We start from the raw sequence: 23609 nt of genomic DNA, 5'->3' as shown, positions 1-23609 counted from the left end.
ATTGTTTAATTTTTCTCGATTAACTTAAATATATTTTTTTAATCTTAAAAAATTAGAAGATTTATTGTTAATTTTGAAGTAATCCGAAAATAAGATTTTGTCAAATTTTCCTTACGTTTCAATTAGTGTTTGCTTGAGTTAGTGTTTTATTTTAATCTTTTTAAAGAATTAAGTTTTAATTAATAATTATTTTAAAATAATATTCTAATTAAGCATTTGGTTTTAAAAAAGCAGAGGATTTTAGAAAATGTAAGTTTGTGCTAATGGTTCTACAAATATTTTCGATTTTTTTTATTTTTATATTCATTGTCAAAGTTACTAAAAGATATAAACATTTATTACTTTAAAAAAAAATGTTCTTTATTAAATAATTTTACTATAGATAATTAAAAATAATTTTGGTTTATATGAGTTAACTAAGAAATCATCAAACAATTTTTCATTATTTCAATGCTCATTCGCACAAGGGGTCTAAAACATTAATTAATTAAACATTTAATTAACTGCTTTTTTTATTTAAATATATTTTAATTTTTTCCCAATTAAAGTAAATTGTATTGGCACATAATTCGCGCGTTGTTAATAGATAATAAATTGGCTCCATTTTGTTAAAAAAAAATATTTTCTTTATTTTTTTTTTAATAATTTTAATATAAGTATTTAAAAATTATTATGGTTTATTCGGGTTTAAAAGAAATATGAAAGAATTCCTCATTTTTCCAATGCCCCTTTGCACAAAGGGTCCAAAATATTATTTATTTATTTATTTATTTAGCAGTTTATTTCCAACAGGCAAAGCCCAGTTACAGGAAAATCTACAATTAATGTTTTGAGAGTGTAAGTATTAAATTAATATAGTAACATCATGTATATATCAAAATTAAAGGAGATGTAAATTAACATTAGAATGAACAAAGAAAGGGATTCATGGGACAAGGGAAAAAAGGAAGAGAAAAGGAATTATGGTAACTGTTGGTTTGTCAGAGACAAAACTAGATCCTTTATGGAGCATACAAATATGTCACAGGTTGATGATACTGAATTAAAAATTCTGCACATTTGATATACGGGATCCTGAAACCTAATGTTAGTTCTGGCGCGATCTAAAGCAAAAGTGATATTTGCTCTAGAAGCAAATCGTGGTACATGAAATAGAATATCGTTCAAGAGAGGAGGAGAATTTATTTGATTATTGACCAACTTCCATAAGAATGTTACAAAATGAATTGTTCTCCTCATGGCCAGAGATTGCAGATTAAATCTACCTAACATCAGATCATGATAATGTCCCCTAACGGGATATATTCCATCCTCACGAAACATAAGAAACTTTAAAACCCTTCTCTGAACACTCTCGATGTAGCCAACATGGCATTCATAGAAAGGATACCACACCAAGGAACCGTATTCCAGTCTTGATCTAACAAAGGAAAAGTACAATAGTTTTATTGAGTTTGAGTTGTTGAAGAGTCGGCTATTTCGAATGACAAAACCCAGAAGTTTCAACGAGGAGGTCACTGTCTGTTCAATATGTGGCACAAATGTGAGCCTATCGTCGAATACAACCTCTGATCTTTAATAGAAGTACTTCTACAGAGGATTTGATTGTCTATATTGTAATTAAACAAAACAGGATCCTTGGTTCGGTGAAAGGAGATCACACAGCATTTCCAGATGTTAAGACATAACTGATTTCGACTGCACCAGCCCCTAATTAGGTCCAAGTTACTCTGTAAGAACAAGCAGTTCAAGATACTATTGATATACCAGAATATTTTTAGATCATCAGCATAAGCTAGTCTAAGGCAGGAAATCAATTCTATAAGATCATTAATATAAAAGATCAAAAGAAGTGGGCCGAGATTGGATCCCTTGGGACTCCAGAAGTTGAAACAAAGGTATTAGACCTGCAACCTTCCACCTCAACAAACTATAGACGGTCAATAAGGTATGACAAAAGCAACGAAATGAGCCTTTCTGAGAAGTTGAATTACTTGTTCAATTTTTCCAGCAGAATGCTATGATTTATCTGATCGAAAGCCTTACTGAAATCAGTATACACCATATCAACCTGACTTTTTCTATCGAGGGCTGAAGAAATAAAATGAGTCACATTACAGAGCTTAGTGGTGCACGACCTTTTAGGAATAAAACCGTGCTGATCTATAGAGAGTAGTGATTGAACTTGGGGAAGAATTCTGTTATAAACAATAGTTTCATTTTTCAAAAATTTTGGAAAAATTGCAAAGTATGGAGATAGGTCGGTGATTGTCGATTCTGTTTATATTGTCTTTTTTGTGAATTGGTATTACTTTAGCACATTTCCAGATGCCTGGAAATTTGCCAGTTTTCAAAATAAGGTTAAAAATATGACATAAAGGCTGATAAAGGACAAACATGCAGTCTTTAGCCATAAAACTTGGAACACCATCTGGACCGGCTGCCAACTTGTTTTTTAGCCTCCAACTAGCAGCAATAATTTCCTCAGTGGTAATTGATGGAAGAGTGTCAATGAGGTCTGAGGAATTAGAAGGAGGATAGGTTTCTGCGACGTTGATTGGATCTTTATAGGCATTCTGAAAAAGTTCGGCAAAAGCTGGCACAATATTCTCTGTTCCTTGAAAAGAATTACCATTGGCATCGCACATGACAGGCGGAAGTGAAGAGTGACCTTTCTTAGCTCTAACAAAAGACCGAAACGATGAGGGATCAGTGACAATGTTCTCCTCGGCTTGGGTAACAAATGAGTTATAGGCCTCACGGGTTTGAGATTTTACTGTCTGACGAAGCCTGTTGTATCTGGAAAGATTAAATTCAGTTGGAGAGGATCTATAATCACGATATGCTTTTTCCTTCTTAAAGATATTAGAAATAATTTGTTTTAAAAACCATACTGGAAATCGCCGTCGTCTTCGTTGTTTTAAAGCAGCAAAAGCTGAATCAAGTCTTTTGTAAAGTTCCTTGCAAGCGCTGTCAACGTCAGAAGACTGCAAGACGGACAACCAGTCTGCATCAAGCAACAAATTATACATGAGTGGAAAGGCTGCTTTTCTGAAGTTAAACTGCTGTAGATTATTTGAACTTATAGAAGGATTATATTTATGAGGGGAAGCCGATTTAAAAGAAATTGTCAAAGCCGGATGATGCAAATCTTCGTCAATAAGCGGTGATATACTTTTGATGACACTGACGTCGAACTTTGAAAAAACCAAGTCAAGAAGCCTATTATTAACATTTGGAATATTGTTAAACTGTTTAAGACCAAGGATCTCGCATAGGTTGGTCAAAAGCTTGCACTTGACACTGCTAGCTTCGGTTGCCTGATAAGACGAAACATTAAAACCTCCAACAATCATAACGCGTTTTGTGTGGACCAGATCCAGTGACATAATTGTTTCACACAAGGTCTCAAAGTCTCTCTCGGTTGTGCAAGGAGGGACATAGATTACAAATAAATAAAATACAAAATAACCATAAGTGAGCTTACAACCTAAAATAACTTTAAGTGGTGTGGAGTTAAGGATGTCTTCCAAGTTAACCCTCTCTAGGTGGATGTTGTGAGAAGCTGCGACCAAGCAGCCACCACCATGAGTAGCGGCCACTCTATCCAGCTGTCTGTCAGATCTGAGCACTCTAAATGTTTCTGGACACAATTCAGAGTCGAGAATATCTGGTTGAAGCCAGAATTTTGTTGAAATATAATTTGCTTATTGTTAAGAGATAATAAAATGGCTCCTTTTTAATAAAAATATGCATTTTTTAAAGTTTTATTATCTTTTTATTTTTCTTTTATTTGAATATTTTCATTATAAGGAATTAAAAATTATTTTGGCTTATTCAGGTCAACTAAAAAACTATGAAAGAATTTTTCATTATTACAATGCCCATTGTTACAAAGCGCCTAAAACCTTAATTAATTAAACATTTAATTAACTGACTGTAAAAAATTGATTGATAAAAAAATAATTTTCTTTAAAGTTTTTTTTTATTTAGATAAATTAATGATATTTAAAATTTATTTTGGTTTATTCAAGTTAACTAAGAAATTATGAAAGAATTTTTTATTGTTTCAAAGTTTTCCCCAATTGACGTAAATTTTATTGGCATATAATTTACATGTTATTAAAAGATAATAAATTGGATCCCTTTTTAATAAAAAAAACTCATATTCTTTCATTTTTATTTATTTTTTCATTTTAATAATTAAATTATAATTAAAAATTATTTTGGCATATTGAAGTTAATTAACTGGCATATTCAACCTAATTGACTTCTAATTAACTGATTTTTGATGACGATTTTTAAAGTTTTCTTTGTTTAAATAATTTAATTCTAAACAAAAAATGTGATGCATTTTTTTAATATTCAACAGTTTTTCTATGATTTTATTCAAAATATTCATAATCGAGATTGTGGATTCTCTTTTATTTTCTCTTCCTAATTAAAAGTAATTAATTATATTTTTTAAATATAAGAGTTGTTAATAAAAGTTGAAAATTTATTTGATTTTGTCAGTGTATACTAGTACAAAAAAATATATTACAAGTTAAAATGTACAAGCGTTTACACAAAGTCAAAAAATTATACAAACATTAAAATATTAATACTAGGTACAAAAATTGCTATAAGATGCAAACTCTATTTAAACAACCATGAGTTAGAGGTAGAAAGATTTTCATGTAAAACATTAGATGCAATAGAAAACTGATTTGTTAGTAAGTAATAACAAGAACTTGTACGTATCTCTTTTTTGTTGCAAATATTACCTACTTTTTACCGTCTATGAATTATGTAATCTTAAAAGCAACAAAATAGTGTGTTGCCAATTCAAAAGAGAAAGTAAAAAATATCACAAAGGAATAATACCCAAATAGGTGTATTAATTTCAGGTAATAACTAACCGTTATTAAAATCGATATACAATCAGTGCATTCTCATTTATGTTATGACCCTATGCTTGAGCATTTTTCATACAAATCATGTAGCACAACGTTGAAACAAAGAGACGCTGAGAGCATTCAGGAAATAAATTATTATAAATAATAATAAATTCATTTCAGTTCAGGTAGCGAATAATAATAATTGGTTTTTGCAAGAAAAATATTATTGCGTTCCGCGAAGCGTATTGTACTTAGACAGTGGCTATGTAAGATTTTTTTCACTGACTTAAGACGCTTTTCTAGAAAAAATGCGTTTAAAACCAGGAGTATGTCCTATTGACCTGAAAAAGAAACATATAAAAAACGTAAAATCGCGTGCTAGTAAACCTCTACCCTACCTAGTTTATTTATGCATCGAGTGAGGTGCATGAACTAACCCATTCTTAGTCGATACATCTTGCATAATTTCAGCTATTTTCTATATATACTTAAAGCTCAATAAAGTCAATTTTTTTCTCAATGCAACTTACCCCTCAAGGGAAGATTCAATAAGTGACGCCACACAATGTTCATAAACTTCCTCTTGATGCGAATCGGTATCAAAGACATAATTGTATGTAAATGCTTTGTCATTTCCCAAAGTCACTTGAGGCTCTCCTGGGGTCACTGATGTGCACATTTGACACATGTCAATGATTTCCCGTGGTGTTTGAGGCCTGATCCTAAAATAAAAAACGATTTTAATGAATAGTTGGGTGTTAATTATCATGGAGTCTAATCTCTATTTCAGTATCATTTGAGAAATCTGGATCTAGTATCAGATGTAAGAACATTACTCAACTATGGGGTCTACAAGGTAAGATCAATTTTATATAAATTGTAAAATGTAGGTACGTTTTAATTCCAAGCTTTAACTGGCTGAAAAAAATCAGAAACTTTAACCTCCTATAAGACTATCATTAATTAATTTATGCCAGGCAGTTGAGGTAATTTACGTAAACGAATAAATAATTAATATATTTATTTTCGTTTAGGCACTTGAACCAATTTAAATCTTGTTACGGTCACTTATTCATTAATATTTCAAGTTTTAATTTCACGTCTCAATTGCCTGAAAGAAATAATTAAAAATTTTAATTTCTTCCAGGCACTTAAAGCCATTTTGATCTTATTAGAGTTACTGAATCATTAACAGTTCAAGTTTTCATTTAATGTCTCAACTTAACTACTTGAAAGAACAACGCTAATTATTTTAATTATTAACGAGACTTTAAATGTTTAAATTTATGGCATTTGAAGCTATTTTCATCTTATTAGAGTCGCTGAGTCATTAACAAGTTTTAATTTGATGTTTCAACTGCCTGGATGAGTTCAGAAACGACTTTAATTAGTTAAAAGAAAAACGTCAATTATTCTAATTGAAGTCATATTTAACTTATTAAAGTCCCTAAATCATTAACAAGTTTTATTTTAATGTCTCAACTGCCCGAACGAATTCAAAAAGGACTCTAACTACTTGAAAGAAAAACGTTAAATATTCTAATCATTAAGGAAGCTTTAAACGCCTCGAAAAATAATTAATATTTATATTTTCTTTCAGGCACTTGAAGACATTTTCATCTTGTTAGAATCACTTAGCCATTAAGAAGTTTTAATTTAATGTCTCAACTGCCTGGACGAATTCAGACACGACTTTTCACTACCTGAAAGGAAACTGTTAACTATTTTAATTATTAAACAGGCTTCAACTGCTTGTAAGAAAAAAATTAATATTTTCATTTTCTCTTAGGCACTTCAAATCATTTTGATCTTGTTAAAGTCACGTAGTCATTCAAATAGTTTAAGTTTTAATTTTATATATCAACTGCCTATAAGAGTTAAATAATTTGTATTTTTTTAAGCACATGAAGTTTTTTTCGTTCCATTAGAGTCACAGTGCCTGAAAGAAATAATTAATATTTTAATTTTCTTACAGGCACTTGAAGCCATTTTTATAGAGTCACTTTGACATTAATATTTCGATGTTTGGTTTCATGTCTCAACTGCCTGGAAGAATTCAAAAACGACTTTTCACTACCTGAAAGAAAACTGTTCATTATTTTAATTATTAAACAGGCTTCAACTGCTTGTAAGAAAAAAATTAATATTTTCATTTTCTCTCAGGCACTTGAAATCATTTTGATCTTGTAAAGTCACGTAGTGATTCAAATAGTTTAAGTTTTAATTTTATATCTAAACTGACTATAAGAGATAAATAATTTTGTATTTTTTTAAGCACATGAAGTTTTTTTCGTTATATTAAAGCCACAGTGCCTGAAAAAATATTAAATATTTTAATTTCCTTCCAGGCACTTGAAGCCATTTTCATAGAGTCACTTTGACATTAACATTTCAAGGTTTAGTTTCATGTCTCAACTGCCTGGAAGAATTTAGAAATGACTTTTCACTACCTGAAAGAAAACTGTTAAATATTTTAACTATTAAACAGGCTTCAATTGCTTGTAAGAAAAAAATTAATATTTTAATTTTCTCTCAGGCACTTGAAATCATTTTGATCTTGTTAAATTCACGTAGTGATTCAAATAGTTTAAGTTTTAATTTTATATCTCAACTGCCTATAAGAGTTAAATAATTTTGTATTTTTTTAAGCACATGAAGTTTTTTTCGTTCCATTAGAGTCACAGTGCCTGAAAGAAATAATTAATATTTTAATTTTCTTACAGGCACTTGAAGCCATTTTTATAGAGTCACTTTGACATTAATATTTCAAGGTTTGGTTTCATGTCTCAACTGCCTGGAAGAATTTAGAAATGACTTTTCACTACCTGAAAGAAAACTGTTAAATATTTTAACTATTAAACAGGCTTCAATTGCTTGTAAGAAAAAAATTAATATTTTAATTTTCTCTCAGGCACTTGAAATCATTTTGATCTTGTTAAAGTCACGTAGTGATTCAAATAGTTTAAGTTTTAATTTTATATCTCAACTGCCTATAAGAGTTAATTTTCAGATAATTTTGTATTTTTTTAAGCACATGAAGTTTTTTCGTTCTATTAGAGTCATAGTGCCTGAAAAATAATAAATATTTTAATTTTCTTCCAGGCACTTGAAGCCATTTTTATAGAGTTACTTTGACTTTAATATGTTATGGTTTAGGTTCATGTCTCAACTGCTTGGGAGATATTCAATAATTTTATTTTTAAGCAATTTTGATCTGCTTGAAGTCTTATTTAAAGAAATAGTTACAGCTTGACTTAACTTGAATATTATTGAATTATTGGAGATTTGTAACTTAGTTTTTTTAGAATATTATTGCAAACTATCTTTTCCTTCTCTTCTCTAGGTTCAATCCTTTTCTTATTCTTCATAGATCATGTTTTCTATAATGCAGCAGGTAACTTAAATAATACCATGATTCTGAATGGACATTTTTGCATGCATGGGATATCCCAGGTGTATACCAATAAGTTCTTCCCCATGGATTTTAAAAATCTACAGAATACTCCTTTTTACGTGAAAAGAACAATAGTAGAGAGTAATAATAATAATTTAGATACCATAAATTTATAATGGATGAAAAAGACAAATAAAACCAAGTAAATTATTTTTTAATTAAAATCTTGGGTAATTGAGTGTGGGCTATTAAATATGGAGCAAATCAAATCGTTGCCACGCTATAATATAATGGTAATGAACATATTATTTAAAATGCTTACTGAATACAATCATTTAATAAACCCGCGTTAATGTTTTTAAACTTATTAGCACGCCCCCACAAATGACCAGACAGATAACATACCCAATTAAAATTTGTCAAATAAAACCCCCTTACAGCTAAGTCCTCTTGTTTGTCGTGCAACTTGACATACGTTTACTATATTTAGATTGAACAAATTTAGCGTCCTATCGTACAAATAGAGCTTATTTCCTGTTTTTACTGGGCTTTATTTCGTTATGGCTCCTTTTTTTTCGTCGGATGTCAATAGAGACAATCATTACCCTCCTGGTTCATTGTTCCTGGATTTTTTTAGCACCGAAATATTGTGTGAGTGGATCTATTTTTATGATTTTTTTTAACGTCTAGTATCGGTAATTAATGGGGAAACTGGATGGAAATAGATAATTTACTTAAAATAGATGCTAACTCATAGGGTTGATGTTGAGTTGGTAAAGGCACAAACAAGAATAGATCTAGTTAGATAGTAATTATTCAGATGGTTCATAGGCAAAATTAGTTAATAAAATATTTTTTATCAGTTCTAGATTATTAGTTAAAAAAATTCTCTGAAAGGCTCTAGAGGAAGTCAAATATTAGTGCTGATATGATAAGTTGGTTCCCCTATTTTCGTCGGCCGAGCCCAGTAAACAAAGGTTTCATCCACACGAAAAAACAAATATTAATCATGTAATTCTATTATCAATTATTAGTATCTTATCTTGTGTAAATAAATAATGTAATAACACACACAGCACAAAATACGACCTATTGCGTTCTGGGAAAAAAAAATGTCGCTGTATGACAAACCATTTTAGCATATTGAGCAGATTATACAGACTGATATTCCTTCCCTTTTCTATTGTTTCTGAAAAATGAACGAAAAATTTGTATAAACCTGTAGAAAAATGTATTGTCTACATTCTACAGTTTGTTTACAATTTACAAATAAAGAGATTTTAACTACCTGAAAGAAGTTAGTTTTACTACACAAGAGGGCAACATTATTTATTACTGGCACTGACTGACCAAGGGAACCTAAAAAAAATATTTAACATTTTAATTTCCTTTTTTTTTTATAATTTAATGATCCAAATAAGATTGTATCGTTTGGAATATTGTTGGGTTTAGGGATCAATAAAATAAAAGTTCAAGCCTATTTAAAAAAAATTGAATTATTTGATGGTGATAAATTATATTATCTTTGTATTGTCTAATGTCACATAACTAAAAAAAGCTTTCTATATTGAATTCGCCCTGAGGATGCAAATATATTTTGCGAAACGTCGGCAAATTTAAATAGGCTTGGACTTTTATTTTATTGATCCCTAAACTCAACAATATTCCAAATTATATAATTTTAATTTACTATGAGGTTATTTAGATTTTGTTGCAATTATTTGTTCTTTAGATTTTAGATTTTAATTCGAAGCTTTGACTGCCCGAAAATTTGGAAAAACTCATTTTTAAGCCTAAAAATGGACACTAAAAATACAAAATCTCGGCTAATATGAGAGCTCAATTTTTTTGAATTTGAACTAAAAATACTAAGGGCTTGTTCCCATCACCTACATCACGAAAACACCGGGTTATAACGGGATTCGATCAGAATTAATGGAATGAGAGCACTTTGAAAACTTGAAAAAAGTCATTTTTTGATACCGTTTTTCAGCCCAAAAATGGGCACTAAAAATGCGAAATCTCAGCCAATATAAGATTTATGATCTTGCGGATGGTCTCCTTACATTCAGAAGGATAAAACTAAGTCAAAACCATTGAAATTTTTCCAATAGTGCCTATAGAAGCCTAGATATCGACTTCCAAAGTTTGGGATTTTAAATTTTGCGCGTATCGATTTTTTCACCGAAAATCGATTTTTTTACTACACAAGAGGGCAATATTATTTATTATAGGCACTGACTGACCAAGGAAATCAAAAAGAATTATTTAACATATCAATTGATTTATTTTATTTAAATAAAATTCCAAGCCTATTTAAAAAAACTCGAATTATTTGACTGTGATAAATTATATTATCCTTGTATTGTCTAATGTCACATACCTAAAAAAAGCTTTTTGTATAAATGTTCATTTTAATTATTTTTTTTTACTTAAGTCCAACATATTGAATTCGCCCTAAGGATGCAAATATATTTTGCAAAACGTTGGCAAATTTAAATAGGCTTGGACTTTCATTTTATTGATTCCTAAACCCAACAATATTCCAAACGATATAATTTTAATTTACTATGAGGTTATATAGATTTTGTTGCAGTCATTTGGCCTTTAAGACTTCAAATTTTAATTCGAAGCCTTGACTGTCTGCAAGAAATTATTAACTATCGAAAAGGACAATAATAATCACTCCAGGTAGTTGATATAACTTAATTAAATGACTTCAACCACTTGAAAGAATTTATCAATAATTTAATTTGCTTTCTATACGAAATTAAGGATGGTCTCGTTGGATTTTCTTTTACAATATTGAACTTACTATATTAGTGTCTCAGACTTATTACCTACATTACAAAAACACTGGGTAATAACGCACTTTAAAAATTTTGAAAAACTCATTTTTTCACCTCATTTTTAAGCATAAAAATGGGCACTAAAAATGCGAAATCTCGGCTAATATGAGAGCTATGACCTTGCGAATAATATCGTTATATTCAGAACGATGAAGCTAAATCAAAAGCATTGGAATTTTCACTATAATGTCCATAGAAGTCGAGATAGTGACCTACAAAGTTTGGAATTTTTTATTTTGCTGGTATACCACATTCACCAAGAATCGATTTTTTCGAATTTGGCTTGTTCCCATCACCTACATCACGAAAACACCGGGTTATAACGGGATTCGATCAGAACTAATGGAATGAGAGCACCTTGAAAAAAGTAATTTTTTGACACCGTTTTTGGGCCCAAAAATGGGCACTAAAGATGCGAAATCTCAGCTAATATAAGACCTATGAGATTGCGAATAGTTTCGTTATATTCGGAAGGACGAAACTAAGTCAAAACTGGTGGAATTTTCCTGATAGTGCCCACAGAAGTCGAGATGGGCTCAAAGTTTGGGATTTTTTATTTTGCTGGTATACCACATTTACCAAAAATCGATTTTTTCAAATTTGAACTAAAAATACCAAGGGCTTGTTCCCATCACCTACATGACGAACACCGGGTTATTAGAGCAGAACTAAGGGAATAAGAGCACTTTGTAAGTTTGGAAAACTCATTTTTGACTTCATTTTTGAGCCTAAAAATGGGCACTAAAAATGCGAAGTCTCGGCTAATATGAGAGCTAGGACCTTGCGGATAGTCTCGTTGCATTCAGAAAGACGGAACTAAGCTAAAACCGTTAACATTTTTTCCGATAGTTCCTATAGAAGCCTAGATATAGACCTCCAAAGTTTGGGATTTTAAATTTTTCGCGTATACCACCCCGTATCGATTTTTTTCACCGAAATTTCGAATTCAAACTTACTATACCAATGCCTTTTTCCCATCACCTACATCAGGAAAATACCGGTTATAATGGGATTCGACCAGAACTAAGGGAATGAGAGCACTTTGAAAATTCGGTAAAGTTATGCATGTTACATGCTTTTTTTAAGAATATGTTTCTTGATAAGCTTGTGGGCAATAATAGAAAACATATAGCCAAGGTTGTATTCGCTTTTAACAGATCTGATCATGATCTAAAGGGAACTACCCAAAGTCTCGGTCTCAAAAGTATTTATTAATTCTAACAAGAGGTTACAAGTGTTTTGCTCATATTAAGAGCATCATCAGACTACATGCTTTACGGTCACATTATACACACACACTCTACTGAAAGAAGGAAAGAAATAGAAAATAGACGACTTCTTTCAATTCAGATCTGATGAAGCCTCGATGGGCGAAACACGTGTAATCTTTGATGTATAACTCCAATTACACGTTCCAATAATTAAAAATAAAGAAAACTCCTAGGAAAACTGAAGGTCTCACAAGTAACCTTCAGTTTTCCTAGGAGTTTTCTTTATTTTTAATTATTGGAACGTGGGAGCCCTTAAGAATAATCGCTATTATTGGAATCGAAACGCCTAATAAATAAATTAATATTCAGTCGTTCTGTAAAAATCTTAAATCCTATCAAAATATTACTCAATATTACTTAACATTATCTGGTTAAGGTAATAAATTTAACAGCCCACGTTAAACTAAGTGTTTTCGTCTTATACATAGAATTTCCAAGCAAGAGTACTTAAGTCGGTAATACTTAAATAATATTTTCTTCGCAACACCTACGTAAACCTAGATTAGTTTTTTTTTAATAGCCCAAGAACACATACTGACACCTTGTAAATGGCAGTGCAGCTGTCTCATTGTACTTTCATTCATAAGAGTCTTTGAATGTTAAATTATATGATAATACTTGACTTTAATGGCTATAGAAATGCCTGTGTTAATATGCGGGCTCGTTATTTCTGCAATTGGTAAAAGCCATTCATTATAATGTTTTCTCGTATCTTCTAGATTCTTGTTTTTTCAAATCCAATATCCTTTATGAGAAGATTGAAGGTTACCTCAGAAGATTTACTTGTTTAAAGAGGTGTTTTGTCATTCATATTTTAGCGTGATAATTTTGCTAAACACTTTAAACCCCATCGAACCACCTACGTTTAGCCTTTCGTCATTTTTTTCGCCCACGTAACCCATATTTTGTTTGAATAAACATTGGTGATGCAAATGAGATATAAAATAGTTATTGTGTTTAATGACTCCATTGTTCCGATGGTCAAGTTGGGAACTGTTGATCGTTTATTGCTCTAGGCTCATTTAAAATGGTCCATTGTACGGATTTTTAACTAAAATTGTCAGGATATAATAAACATTTTGTACCACAGTGCTCCGTTTTAGAAAATGTCCAATTGATTTAAAAATGTGTAAGTCAGTAGCAAAAAATATCAAAACATTTGGTAGTGATTTAAGGGACCATCTATGGAAACCTTTAATAAATCCATTTTTTTTCTCTCTGATTTTATTTAAAAAATATAATGCTTAATAAATAAATGACGTTTGAAGTACTGGTTTAAACTAATAATCTCTAAAATTAAAAATCACTACCAGAGTGTCGGGTAGAGCGTTATTTTAGAAATATCACCTATTCTATTTATTCAAGAAATTCAAAAAGTATAAAAAACACAAAATTGTTCTGTAAATTATAAACCCTTTCTCTTATCACCATAAAAAAGACAAATAACTATAGCGATATAAAAGTTCATAACCTTTATTTACTTTCTGAACTTGACCCCATCCAAGGTGTTCGCAACAGATTTCAACTTAACGAACCTAATATTACTGATGAGATAAAATAATTATTACATTTAAACAGATAATAAAAACTGGAAAATCACTGGTGAGATTAACATTTTATCGTTTCTTATTCTGGGACGATGAGCGTTAAAAATCACTGTTGTGATAAATATTTAATTTTTTTAAGTCTATTAGTGATAATGGGTAAATTGTGTAACTTAATTTACAACATATAGCTGTAATTAGCAAAAAATATGAATTTCTTCTTTTATCATCGACTCGGATGCATCGACTGATCAGTAGTGATTTGAAAGGTCCTAAATTCATAAAAAATTATCGAAGCAGTGGTTTTAAGGTTCTCTGATCCGTAAACAGTAAACCAAATGTAAGTTAATTTTTTGCTGATTTATATAATTCTTTTTTTAATTTGAGAAACTCAAAATGTATATCAAGCCATTAGTTTAAAGTAAAAATAATATGGGAGTCTAAAACCGTCATAAAAAAATCTCAACAATGATTCTAAATTAACGACCACCCTTAATTAATAATAAATATATTTATCGCAGCAGTGATTTCAAGATACTTTGACTTAATAGCAGTTAAAAATATATAGTTACTTAACAGTGATTTTAAATTTAATTATAAGAAAAATATTTATTATATGTTTATCATGACAGCCATTTAAAGGTAAGAGTAAAAAAAATATATTTAACTTAGGAACGATTTGTAAAGGATTCGTAGATTAGTAAACTAAGAAAACTTATCAGTGATTTATTGGTTTAATTTATTACTCCACGCCTTTGTAATCATCCCTGTAACTAAAAAAAAAACATAAATTATTCCTGTATTTTCTCTTAAAAAATCCTATGTTCATAAAAAAAAATTGTAAAAATTATCTCAACATGATTTTAAGATATTTTTAATTAAAATTAGTAAAAAATATTTATTATTCTCTTATAATTTAAGGAACCCAAAATGTATATGAATTAGTTTAGAGTAAAAATAAAATTGGGTTTTAAAATCGCCATAAAAATTTATCTCAGCAGTGATTTAAAGATTCATTGACTTGCAACTAGTATATACTAGCACTTAATATCTTGAGAATCCCAAAATGTTTATTACGCTAGTAATTTAACCATAGGGGTAAAAACAAAATTGAAGTCTTTAATTGCCTCAAAAAAAATTATCTCACTTGTGATTTTAAACAATCGACTACCTTTAAGTATTAATAAATTTATCTTAGCAATGATTCGAAGATTCTTGGACTAGTAAATCAAGTAATCTAGTATCAACTTATATTAACAACTAGTAATCAACTTATCAGTGATTTATTGGTTTCATTTATATCTCTACACCTTTATATTCATCCCTGTAATTCAAAAAAATAAAAATCAATATCACGCCAGTGATAGAAACATTAATAACTTATGCTTGACCCTATACAAGGTGTTCACAACAGATTTCAACTTAACAAACGTAAAATCACTGATGAGATTAACATTTTATCGTTTCTAATTCTGGGACAATGAGTCTTTAATATTACTGTTATTAAAATAAATATGTTATGATGACTGGCCTAACAGGAGCATTAAAAATAACTGTTGTGATAAATATTAAATTTTTCGAGGCCGATAGGGGATAATGGGAAAATTGTGTTACTCTATTTACAAAATATAGCTCTAACTAGCAAAAAATATGAATTTCTTCTGTTATTATCGACTTGGATGCGACGATTAATAAGCAGTGATTTAAAAAGTCCCGTGTTTGTAAAAAAAATGTGAAAAATTATCTCAGCAGTGATTTTAAGGTTCTTTAATCCGTAAACTGATGAAAATAATTTAGCAGTGATTTAAAAATATCTCCTATCCAGGACACGTAAAAAAAGTTGTGGTGTTGGTATCAGAAGGTTACACAAATGTTTATTAAAACATTTGTGTCATTAAAAGGTATATTATGTAATTGCAGATCTCGAAAGATTAAAAAATGCTTTGACTTAAGCCTAGTAAAAGTCATAAGTTAACTTATCAGTGATTTTATAAGTTATATTACAAAAATATTTATTATGATCTTATTATCTTGAGAAACCCAAAATGTTTATCTCCGTAGCAATTTAAAAGTAAGAGTAAAAACAAAATTGGGTTCTGTAATAGCAATAAAAAACTAATCTCAACAGTGATTTAAGGATGCTTTGACTTGAGACCAGTAAAATATATATGATAATTTATCAGTAATTTTCGTCATAGAAAAGAAAACTCCCTTATTAGTTTGAGGAGCCTAATATTAATCAGGTTAATTTAAAGATAGGATAAAAAAAATCGCGGTAACTAATTTTCTCAGTTGTGATTTTAAGCGATCGATGCATGACCTTTAAGTAATAATATGTAGTGATTTAAAGGTTTCTTTACTTCAGACTAGTAAAAAATATATGATAACTTATCAGTGATTTTATGAGTTAAAGTAAAAAAAAATAATTATCTCTTATTAGTTTGAGGAACTCAAAATGTTTATCACGCCAGAATAAAAAAAACTGGGGTCTTTATCACATCAAAAAATTATCTGAGCAGTGATTTTAAACCATCGACGACCTTTACGTATTAATAAATTAAGACTTAAGACTAGTAAAGATCCTAAGAGAACTTATCAGTGATTATAAGTCATACAAAAAAAAATTGGGGTCAACAATTGCCATAAAATCTTTGCATAAATTGCCAGAAATTATCGCAGCAGTGACATTCTATAACTGATAATATATTTATCTCTGCAGTGATTTACAAGTTCTTTGACCTGCATTGTGTAAAAACATGTCTTGGTTTTATAGTGAGTAAATTAGTGTAGTCGTAGATCGTTGCATATTATACAAGTACAGATTGGTTTAGATCAAACTTTTTGGCAAAATATTTGCACCTGAAGCTATAAACAGTGACCTAAACTCAGAATTACCATGAAATAAAAAACACTCTGCAATTTATTCCATTCATAAAAGTGAAGTTAATTAATAAAACAGAAAAAATAAAGTGTAAAATCTTTCTAGCGTCAAGCTTAAGTAAGCCTCGGCGAAAAACCTTTGTTACAAAGGTGAATAATCCTATAAAACGTAGAAGAGTTCTTTGATATTTTTCCTATGAGAAAAAAACCAGCTTTTAAAATAACTAAGTACACGCCTGTGAGAACTTATAACGGGGCTCTTTTATATTATATCTAACTTTAGATTGTTCTGGTTAGTTGAGAAATTACTTTTAATAACCGCAGACAGTGTGGCTCTTCTTTATGGCCGTTTTATGCAAATTAAAAGTTCAGAAAATATTAACGAAGACAATATCGTTCGTAAAAGAACAGTTGTTGCTCCAGTATTTTTAAGTCTGCCTAAGGCGTTTGATACGGTTCACTGCCAAATGATTATCTTCTGACAGGCATAACAGTTGGTTGACTAGGCACTAGGATTTTGCAACGTAATATAGAAATTTAAATATATATATATATATATAGAAGAATGATAGTTGTCTCCATTGTTAACTAAGATATTTTATGACTGGCACGAGCATCACCACAACAAACATATGCGTATACCCCAAGGGTATCGGCGATGTAGCTACCATATAATTTTGTTTGCATACCATACATAAAAACGACAGTGATTGTGTCATATTTTAAAACTGGTCATTCCTATTTTGGAGTTCGGAAAACTGGTTTTCTTGGTTAATCTTTTTATTAAGTGTTGTTTCATTCAATTTTCATAATAACCTTATTTTCTTCGGTGCTATAAACAGAGTGTCGGTAAGAAATGACGTCAATGTATATATTTTTAGGAAAAATATTGTTTTGGTGGGATCATTGCATAGGACGTTTTGCATCGATTTTTTGTGCAGTAATATGATGTAGCATTAATAACATTAAGAGGACCTTCAACTTAAATAAACTTATATTTGCTTTTCTTTAAGTTCCATTAATTTTGCACTTATTTTCACGATTTTTTTGGAATTCCTGAGGATAAGGTTGAGATTAAAAATGAGGTTCTGGGTTGATGATTTTGATGGTGAGAGCAGTTGAAATTTTTTATAAAACATTTAAACATTTTATAGCATTTCATGCTCAATAATTTCACACTAATTTTCTAAAAAATATATTTTTTTAAAATCTTGTACATTTTTTGAAAAGCGCTGAAATATATTTTTAGATTTGCTAGACAAGACGTGTACAAATTTTTAAAATTGTCTCTTTTTTGGTTTTTCAATTATGAACATTTCGTAAAATTAAAAATAAATTAAAAAAAAACGCTTAAATATGTGTCAAATTACCCACAGAATATATGTAGGACCAGAAATATTGTCCATAGAATACGTCTATAAATTTTCAAAATTATACGTTCACAGCTTTCTGGGTTATGGTCATTTTGCAATATAACATAGAACATAGAGATGTTCCAGATTTTCAAAGACATTTCTAATATTCCAAGTAAATTTAAATTTTATTCTAAGAATTAAAATAGTTTTTTATATATTCCAGGAATTTAAAATATTTTTTTAAATGTTTCAAAGAAATAAAATTATTTTTTTATGTATTTTCCAGTTTTGTAGTAATTTTCTTATGCCATCCAGGCCTTGGAAAGAACTTTTCCTTTTTCTAATATTCCAAGTAAATTTTCATTTTATTCCAGGATTTTGAATTTTGAGGTTTAAAAGTCACTTGAAATGCTTTCCAGAGCCTAAAAGATATACAAAAAATTACTTCAAAAGTCTAGAACATTCGTTTTAATCTTTAGAAGTGGAGAGTACCTAAACGCGAAGAACAAATAAAAAAATCTAAAAGTTTAGTTGTATATCATTGAAATAAAATGGGAATTTACTCGAAATTATAAAAACTTTTTTCGGTACCTAGGAGACATGAAATGTCTGGAATAAAATAAAAAATTACTTAAATACCCTGAAAAATGTGCCAAAAGTGTCATTATTTCAATTTTCTGAATTTCATATATCAAACACGACAAATTATTCCAAAAATCTAGAAGACATGATAAGTTATTTTTAATTCCTGGAAAATTTTCCAAATGTCTAGAAAAATGGCATTAAATGTCTGAAATAAAATTAAAAACAACTAGACAGAGAAAATCCAATACCTAAAGAAATAAAAAATGACAAACAATGTTAAAAAAAATTATTTCAAAGAAATAAAATGAAAAAAATAATAAAAAAAATATTTTTCAGATTTTCGTAGTCATTTTCTAATGTCATCCAGGCCTTGGAAAGAATTTTTCCTTTTTTGGATATTCCAAGTAAATGTTCATAATTGTCCAGGAATTTAGAATAATTTTTTTGCATATTTTCCAAACGGTTGAGGTTTTAAACTTAGGGTCAAGCTTTTTATTTATTAGCAGACATAATTGGGATAACTTAGGAACTACTAAAAGTATATTTGTATTTTTTCAAACACCAAAATAGAGGCACTTCTGAGCATAAAATATCCTCATCAGTTAAGTATTTTGAATATTTAAGGCAGTTTAGGTTGGGGTATTTTTCTGTAATTTTCTTACCTAATTTTTAATATTCTCGAGAATATTTTCACAAAAAAATTAATTATTTCTGAAATGATTTTTTGGGCAAAAAAGGACATTTTTTACTAAATAATTTCGCATTACAACTTTTTTTTTACTTCAAAAATTTTTTCAGTTCAAGTCAATTTTATCAGCCAACCCATTTTTTTCAATTCGTGGAATGCTTGGAACAAAATTAAAAGTTCTTTAAACGCCTACAAAAAAACGACTTTTAAGACCTAAAAACATAAAAAATTGAGGAAAACGTTCTAAGCATTTGGGACAAAATAAAAAATATCCGTAGACTTGGAACAAAAATTGACTGGAATAAGAAAATTATTTGCAATCCCCGCGGCATACCTTGCGAAATCTCGGGACATAAATATAGTATTTCTAATAATCTTAAGTCAAACTAAAGGAATTCCTTGAGGGTAAAACGTGTTCGTGAGTTAAGGATTTATTTTACTTAGGGCGTTATTTTTTGCACATTAACGACCAAATACAATTTATTTAAATAGTAACAAAATTCAATGTAACAATATTCACAGAAGGTACTTGTGATCAAAGTCTACTGAGAAAAAACATTTAATTTCTAATCCTAAATAAAAAACTTAAATTGCTTCAAATCGTAATATTGTATTAAAAATAAAAATAGAATTCTTCACTATAATCAACAAGATGATTTTTGGCCTTAGGTGTATTGTATCTTAATAGCTTCATCACCATGTTCTTGCCTACAATATGTCATAGCTTAATTTATACTATGACAAATTAAAAAAAAAATGCAGCAACATTAGGAAATTTTCTTCATTTGAATATTAAACTGTCCAAATACTAGTCACCTCGCCCACGGTTGCCTACACAATAATTGTAAACCGAAATGTTTAAAAATTTAAATTTGTTTCAAAACTAGTGCAGTCATGGGTTTTATGCATTTTAAGTGGGTCTATATGGGACAGTACTATAAGTTAATTAAAATATAAGGTGGCTCAACGTAAGCTATTATCGGAAAATAAATGAGACTTTATTGGAATAGCTTTAGATCCAATTAGTGAAATATGCTAAAGTCTGAAATTTTGCTCTAAAAATTGTTCAGAATGAGAACCTATAATCCAAAATATACACTCTAAATAAATTATTGTTTTGACTATTGCTATTTCACTGTAACAGCTACAGCGGTTTAATTGCAAATTCTATGGCCGAAACGTGATGTTTTACAGTTTGGTATCTGCATTTCAGCCAGTAAACTTCCAATCAATGATTTTGCTTAAAACTATTAGCAAAGCTCTAATACATCATATAAAAACAATAAATACATCCTCAAGGTTGATAAAAATGACCGTAACACCTGTTTCACCAGATTTTTCTCACATTTACTCACTCTTTTTATTTATAAACCTTGAGCTATGACTCTTTGTTTAAAGACGTGCCAGTTTAAGAATGAAAAAATAAGTAAATTACGTAAAACGCATAAGAACCTGTTTATCTAAAAGTCTCTTTGAGTAAGTAGATAAAACAGATTAGAACAGATGTCTCAAAATAAATGAAACAACCGTTTTATTAGGCTGAGCGACAAGTTAATGGGCCAGGCAGAAAATAGATTCCTAATCGTGCGGGGCCTTATGGTCACTCTGTATATTGTTGTGATTCACGCGTCTTATTTTAACGTTATTATGTACTAAAATAAACGGCCTAATTTTCGGATCTCACATGGTCTGTCCTTTATATCGACACTGGCCTGAACCTATTGAAGGTAAGCCGCTCTAATAAATTGAAAATTACGGTTATTATAATCGGGTTTAATTAATTGAAAAGCACCGCTCGTTTTTGCGATTAGATCTCCGAGATTAGGAAACAAACCGAATTGCGTGAGGAGAATACAGATTTATAATGATTCAAGCTGTAGTATCGTTCATCTTAGAAATGATGTATTGCACGAACCAAATTATTTAAGAAAAATATTGACTGGAAATGCAGTAAAAACTAAGAAGTAGAAGAATTCGTGGTTTTTCTCACGTTTTCAGATATCACTGATAATTTAAGACCAATGTAACATGAAGACTGTGAAAAAATGTGTATTTTTCTTAAGCAGACTAAGAGAAAGATGGTCAATGTCTCACAATATAGAATTACCCTTTTAAGGAAAATATAAAACTTATTTACTCTCTAAAATCGATATAAATGTCACTGTTCTTTATATTATAGAGTAAGAAATTGAAAAATAATGTCCCAGGGACCATGAAAAGTGAATTACTTCACATTTTTTGTTCAAATCAGTTAAATGCAAGGCAAAACTTCATCAATTTTAACGCAAAATCTCACCATCATCAATTACCAAAAATTTTCCTTATTCTCAGACATGAAACTCATGTAAAAATTGAATTTTTATTAAAAATATTATCTACAACATACAACAACCACAAGTGTGGTCTGAAGTATAAAGGAAGCATATATCAAATGTGTCGTGCCATGTGCTCTTTTGGCGTACCTGTTCATAATTTTCAGTACAAAGAAATCCAATCCTTTATGACTTGCAACTTAAGTCTTATGGTAAACCAATAAGCGCAGGCTTTTCAAATGCCCTCAGCGTCAAATTACACAAACGTCTGCTATTTTCTTTATTTTTTTTTACTTATCGTTTTTATTGATGCACGTTGCTTCGCGTATTGCAAGTAAGCACGTAGATGCAATTCGATACTAGAGAAGGTATTAAGAGTTATTTATGTGAAATTTAAAATAGCAGTGTGAAACAATTTCAAAAAATAATGAAAATAAAATTAATCGGATGAATTGACTAAATGCTGCTGTGCCAATATTTAAATTTTGTATAATTGTTTATTTAAAATATAAATCCTTTTAGGCCTAAGTAATGTCAAATTAATTTAGTATGTTCTTTATAAAGGAAATACTCATACATGTATTGTCCTAGGATGACAAAAATATTTAAAAAAATAGCAAAGTAGTTGCATTAGTATAACAATTAGTCTAACATTAAAGACTGTCAATAAATATGTGATGCTTGCCCCTGTTTTCAAGATATTGCTAAATAAATTTTATTTGTGAATATTTTTATAAATTAGAGTTTTACAGTATTAACGAGAAATTTACTAAAGAATTATTATGGCTTCTTTTATAGACAACATTAATTGGTATTACAGGCCTTTAAGTTCGGAATTTTGTCTTTAAAACTTTACAAGCAATATTTGACTTATAAGAAATGATACAATTAATAGGAAATTTTATTTTTTGTGGATTTAATTGCGTGATGGGATATGTGCACACTGCACTCTGGTAATGGAGATGAAGGAGACATGACATATTGAGAGAGTTTGAGAACATTATGAGATATTTTTTTTTCAAAAACTCTTTATAACTTAAAAACAGAAAGAGGGGAATATTTGAAAATATTTCCAGCGATTCTTCAAGGTATTTTGGGAAAATATTTATTTATCATTTCAGGGTATTTTGGGAAAATAAGTAAAAATTAAAAAAAACACTTTTTTGATTTTTATAAGTTTTATAAGTCCCACCAACTTATCAATAACTTTTTACTACACTACTAGAAAAAAATTTCACTCATAATAATTAGACGCCCTTGTCACAGTTTCCTGGAAAATTAGGATAAAGTTGTCTTGTTTTGAAAATTGATTTTTTTAAATTTCATCGATGTCATAACTCAAAAATAAAAAAAAAAAGTGGTTTTTTGAAAATTTGTTCCCAATCCAACATAATAAAACACCTACAAGTATTTCTATATTTTTTGGAAAATAAGATGTAAATTAAAAAAAAATATATTTTTGAAAGAGGTGAATTTTTTCAAAAAAAAATCTATTGACATGTCGTCACTCAAGAACCAATTAAGGTAGACTTTCGAAATTTGTTTAAAGATTCTTTAATTAATAATTATTATAAGGAATTATATTATTATAATGAATTATTTGACACATTTTTTAAAATTTTTTGAAAAATTAACAATTTATTACTTAAATTGATTTATGTTTTTATTCATCAATATGTCTTTAATTTAGAAACCAAAAAAGGCAGATGTTTGGAAATTTATTCAAGACTTCGACTGAAAAAAAACATTAGACACGCATTTTAGCATTTTTTTGAAGAATAAACGAAAATCTATTGGAGAATAAGAGAGGAGAACTCAAAAATGAATTAAATTTTTTGAAAATTTCAGAAA

The 23609-nt window shown here is 29.4% G+C and overlaps 1 protein-coding gene across 2 annotated transcripts in view; it reads right to left on the bottom strand.

The window, feature by feature from the left end:
• LOC126748698 (kinesin-like protein KIF21A) overlaps window positions 1-23609 on the bottom strand; it is a 48944-nt gene that overhangs the window by 9716 nt on the left and 15619 nt on the right. For both annotated transcript variants that reach the window (XM_050458078.1, XM_050458077.1), the window contains exon 3: window positions 5411-5602. In XM_050458078.1, coding sequence (XP_050314035.1) covers window positions 5411-5602 — 192 coding nt within the window. The remainder of the gene's footprint in view (window positions 1-5410; window positions 5603-23609) is intronic.

This window comes from Anthonomus grandis, chromosome 22, assembly GCF_022605725.1.
Source record: "Anthonomus grandis grandis chromosome 22, icAntGran1.3, whole genome shotgun sequence".
NCBI classification, from domain to species: Eukaryota; Metazoa; Arthropoda; class Insecta; order Coleoptera; family Curculionidae; genus Anthonomus; species Anthonomus grandis.
Note: the sequence above shows the minus strand (reverse complement) of the source record. Positions and strands in the feature narration are given on the sequence as shown.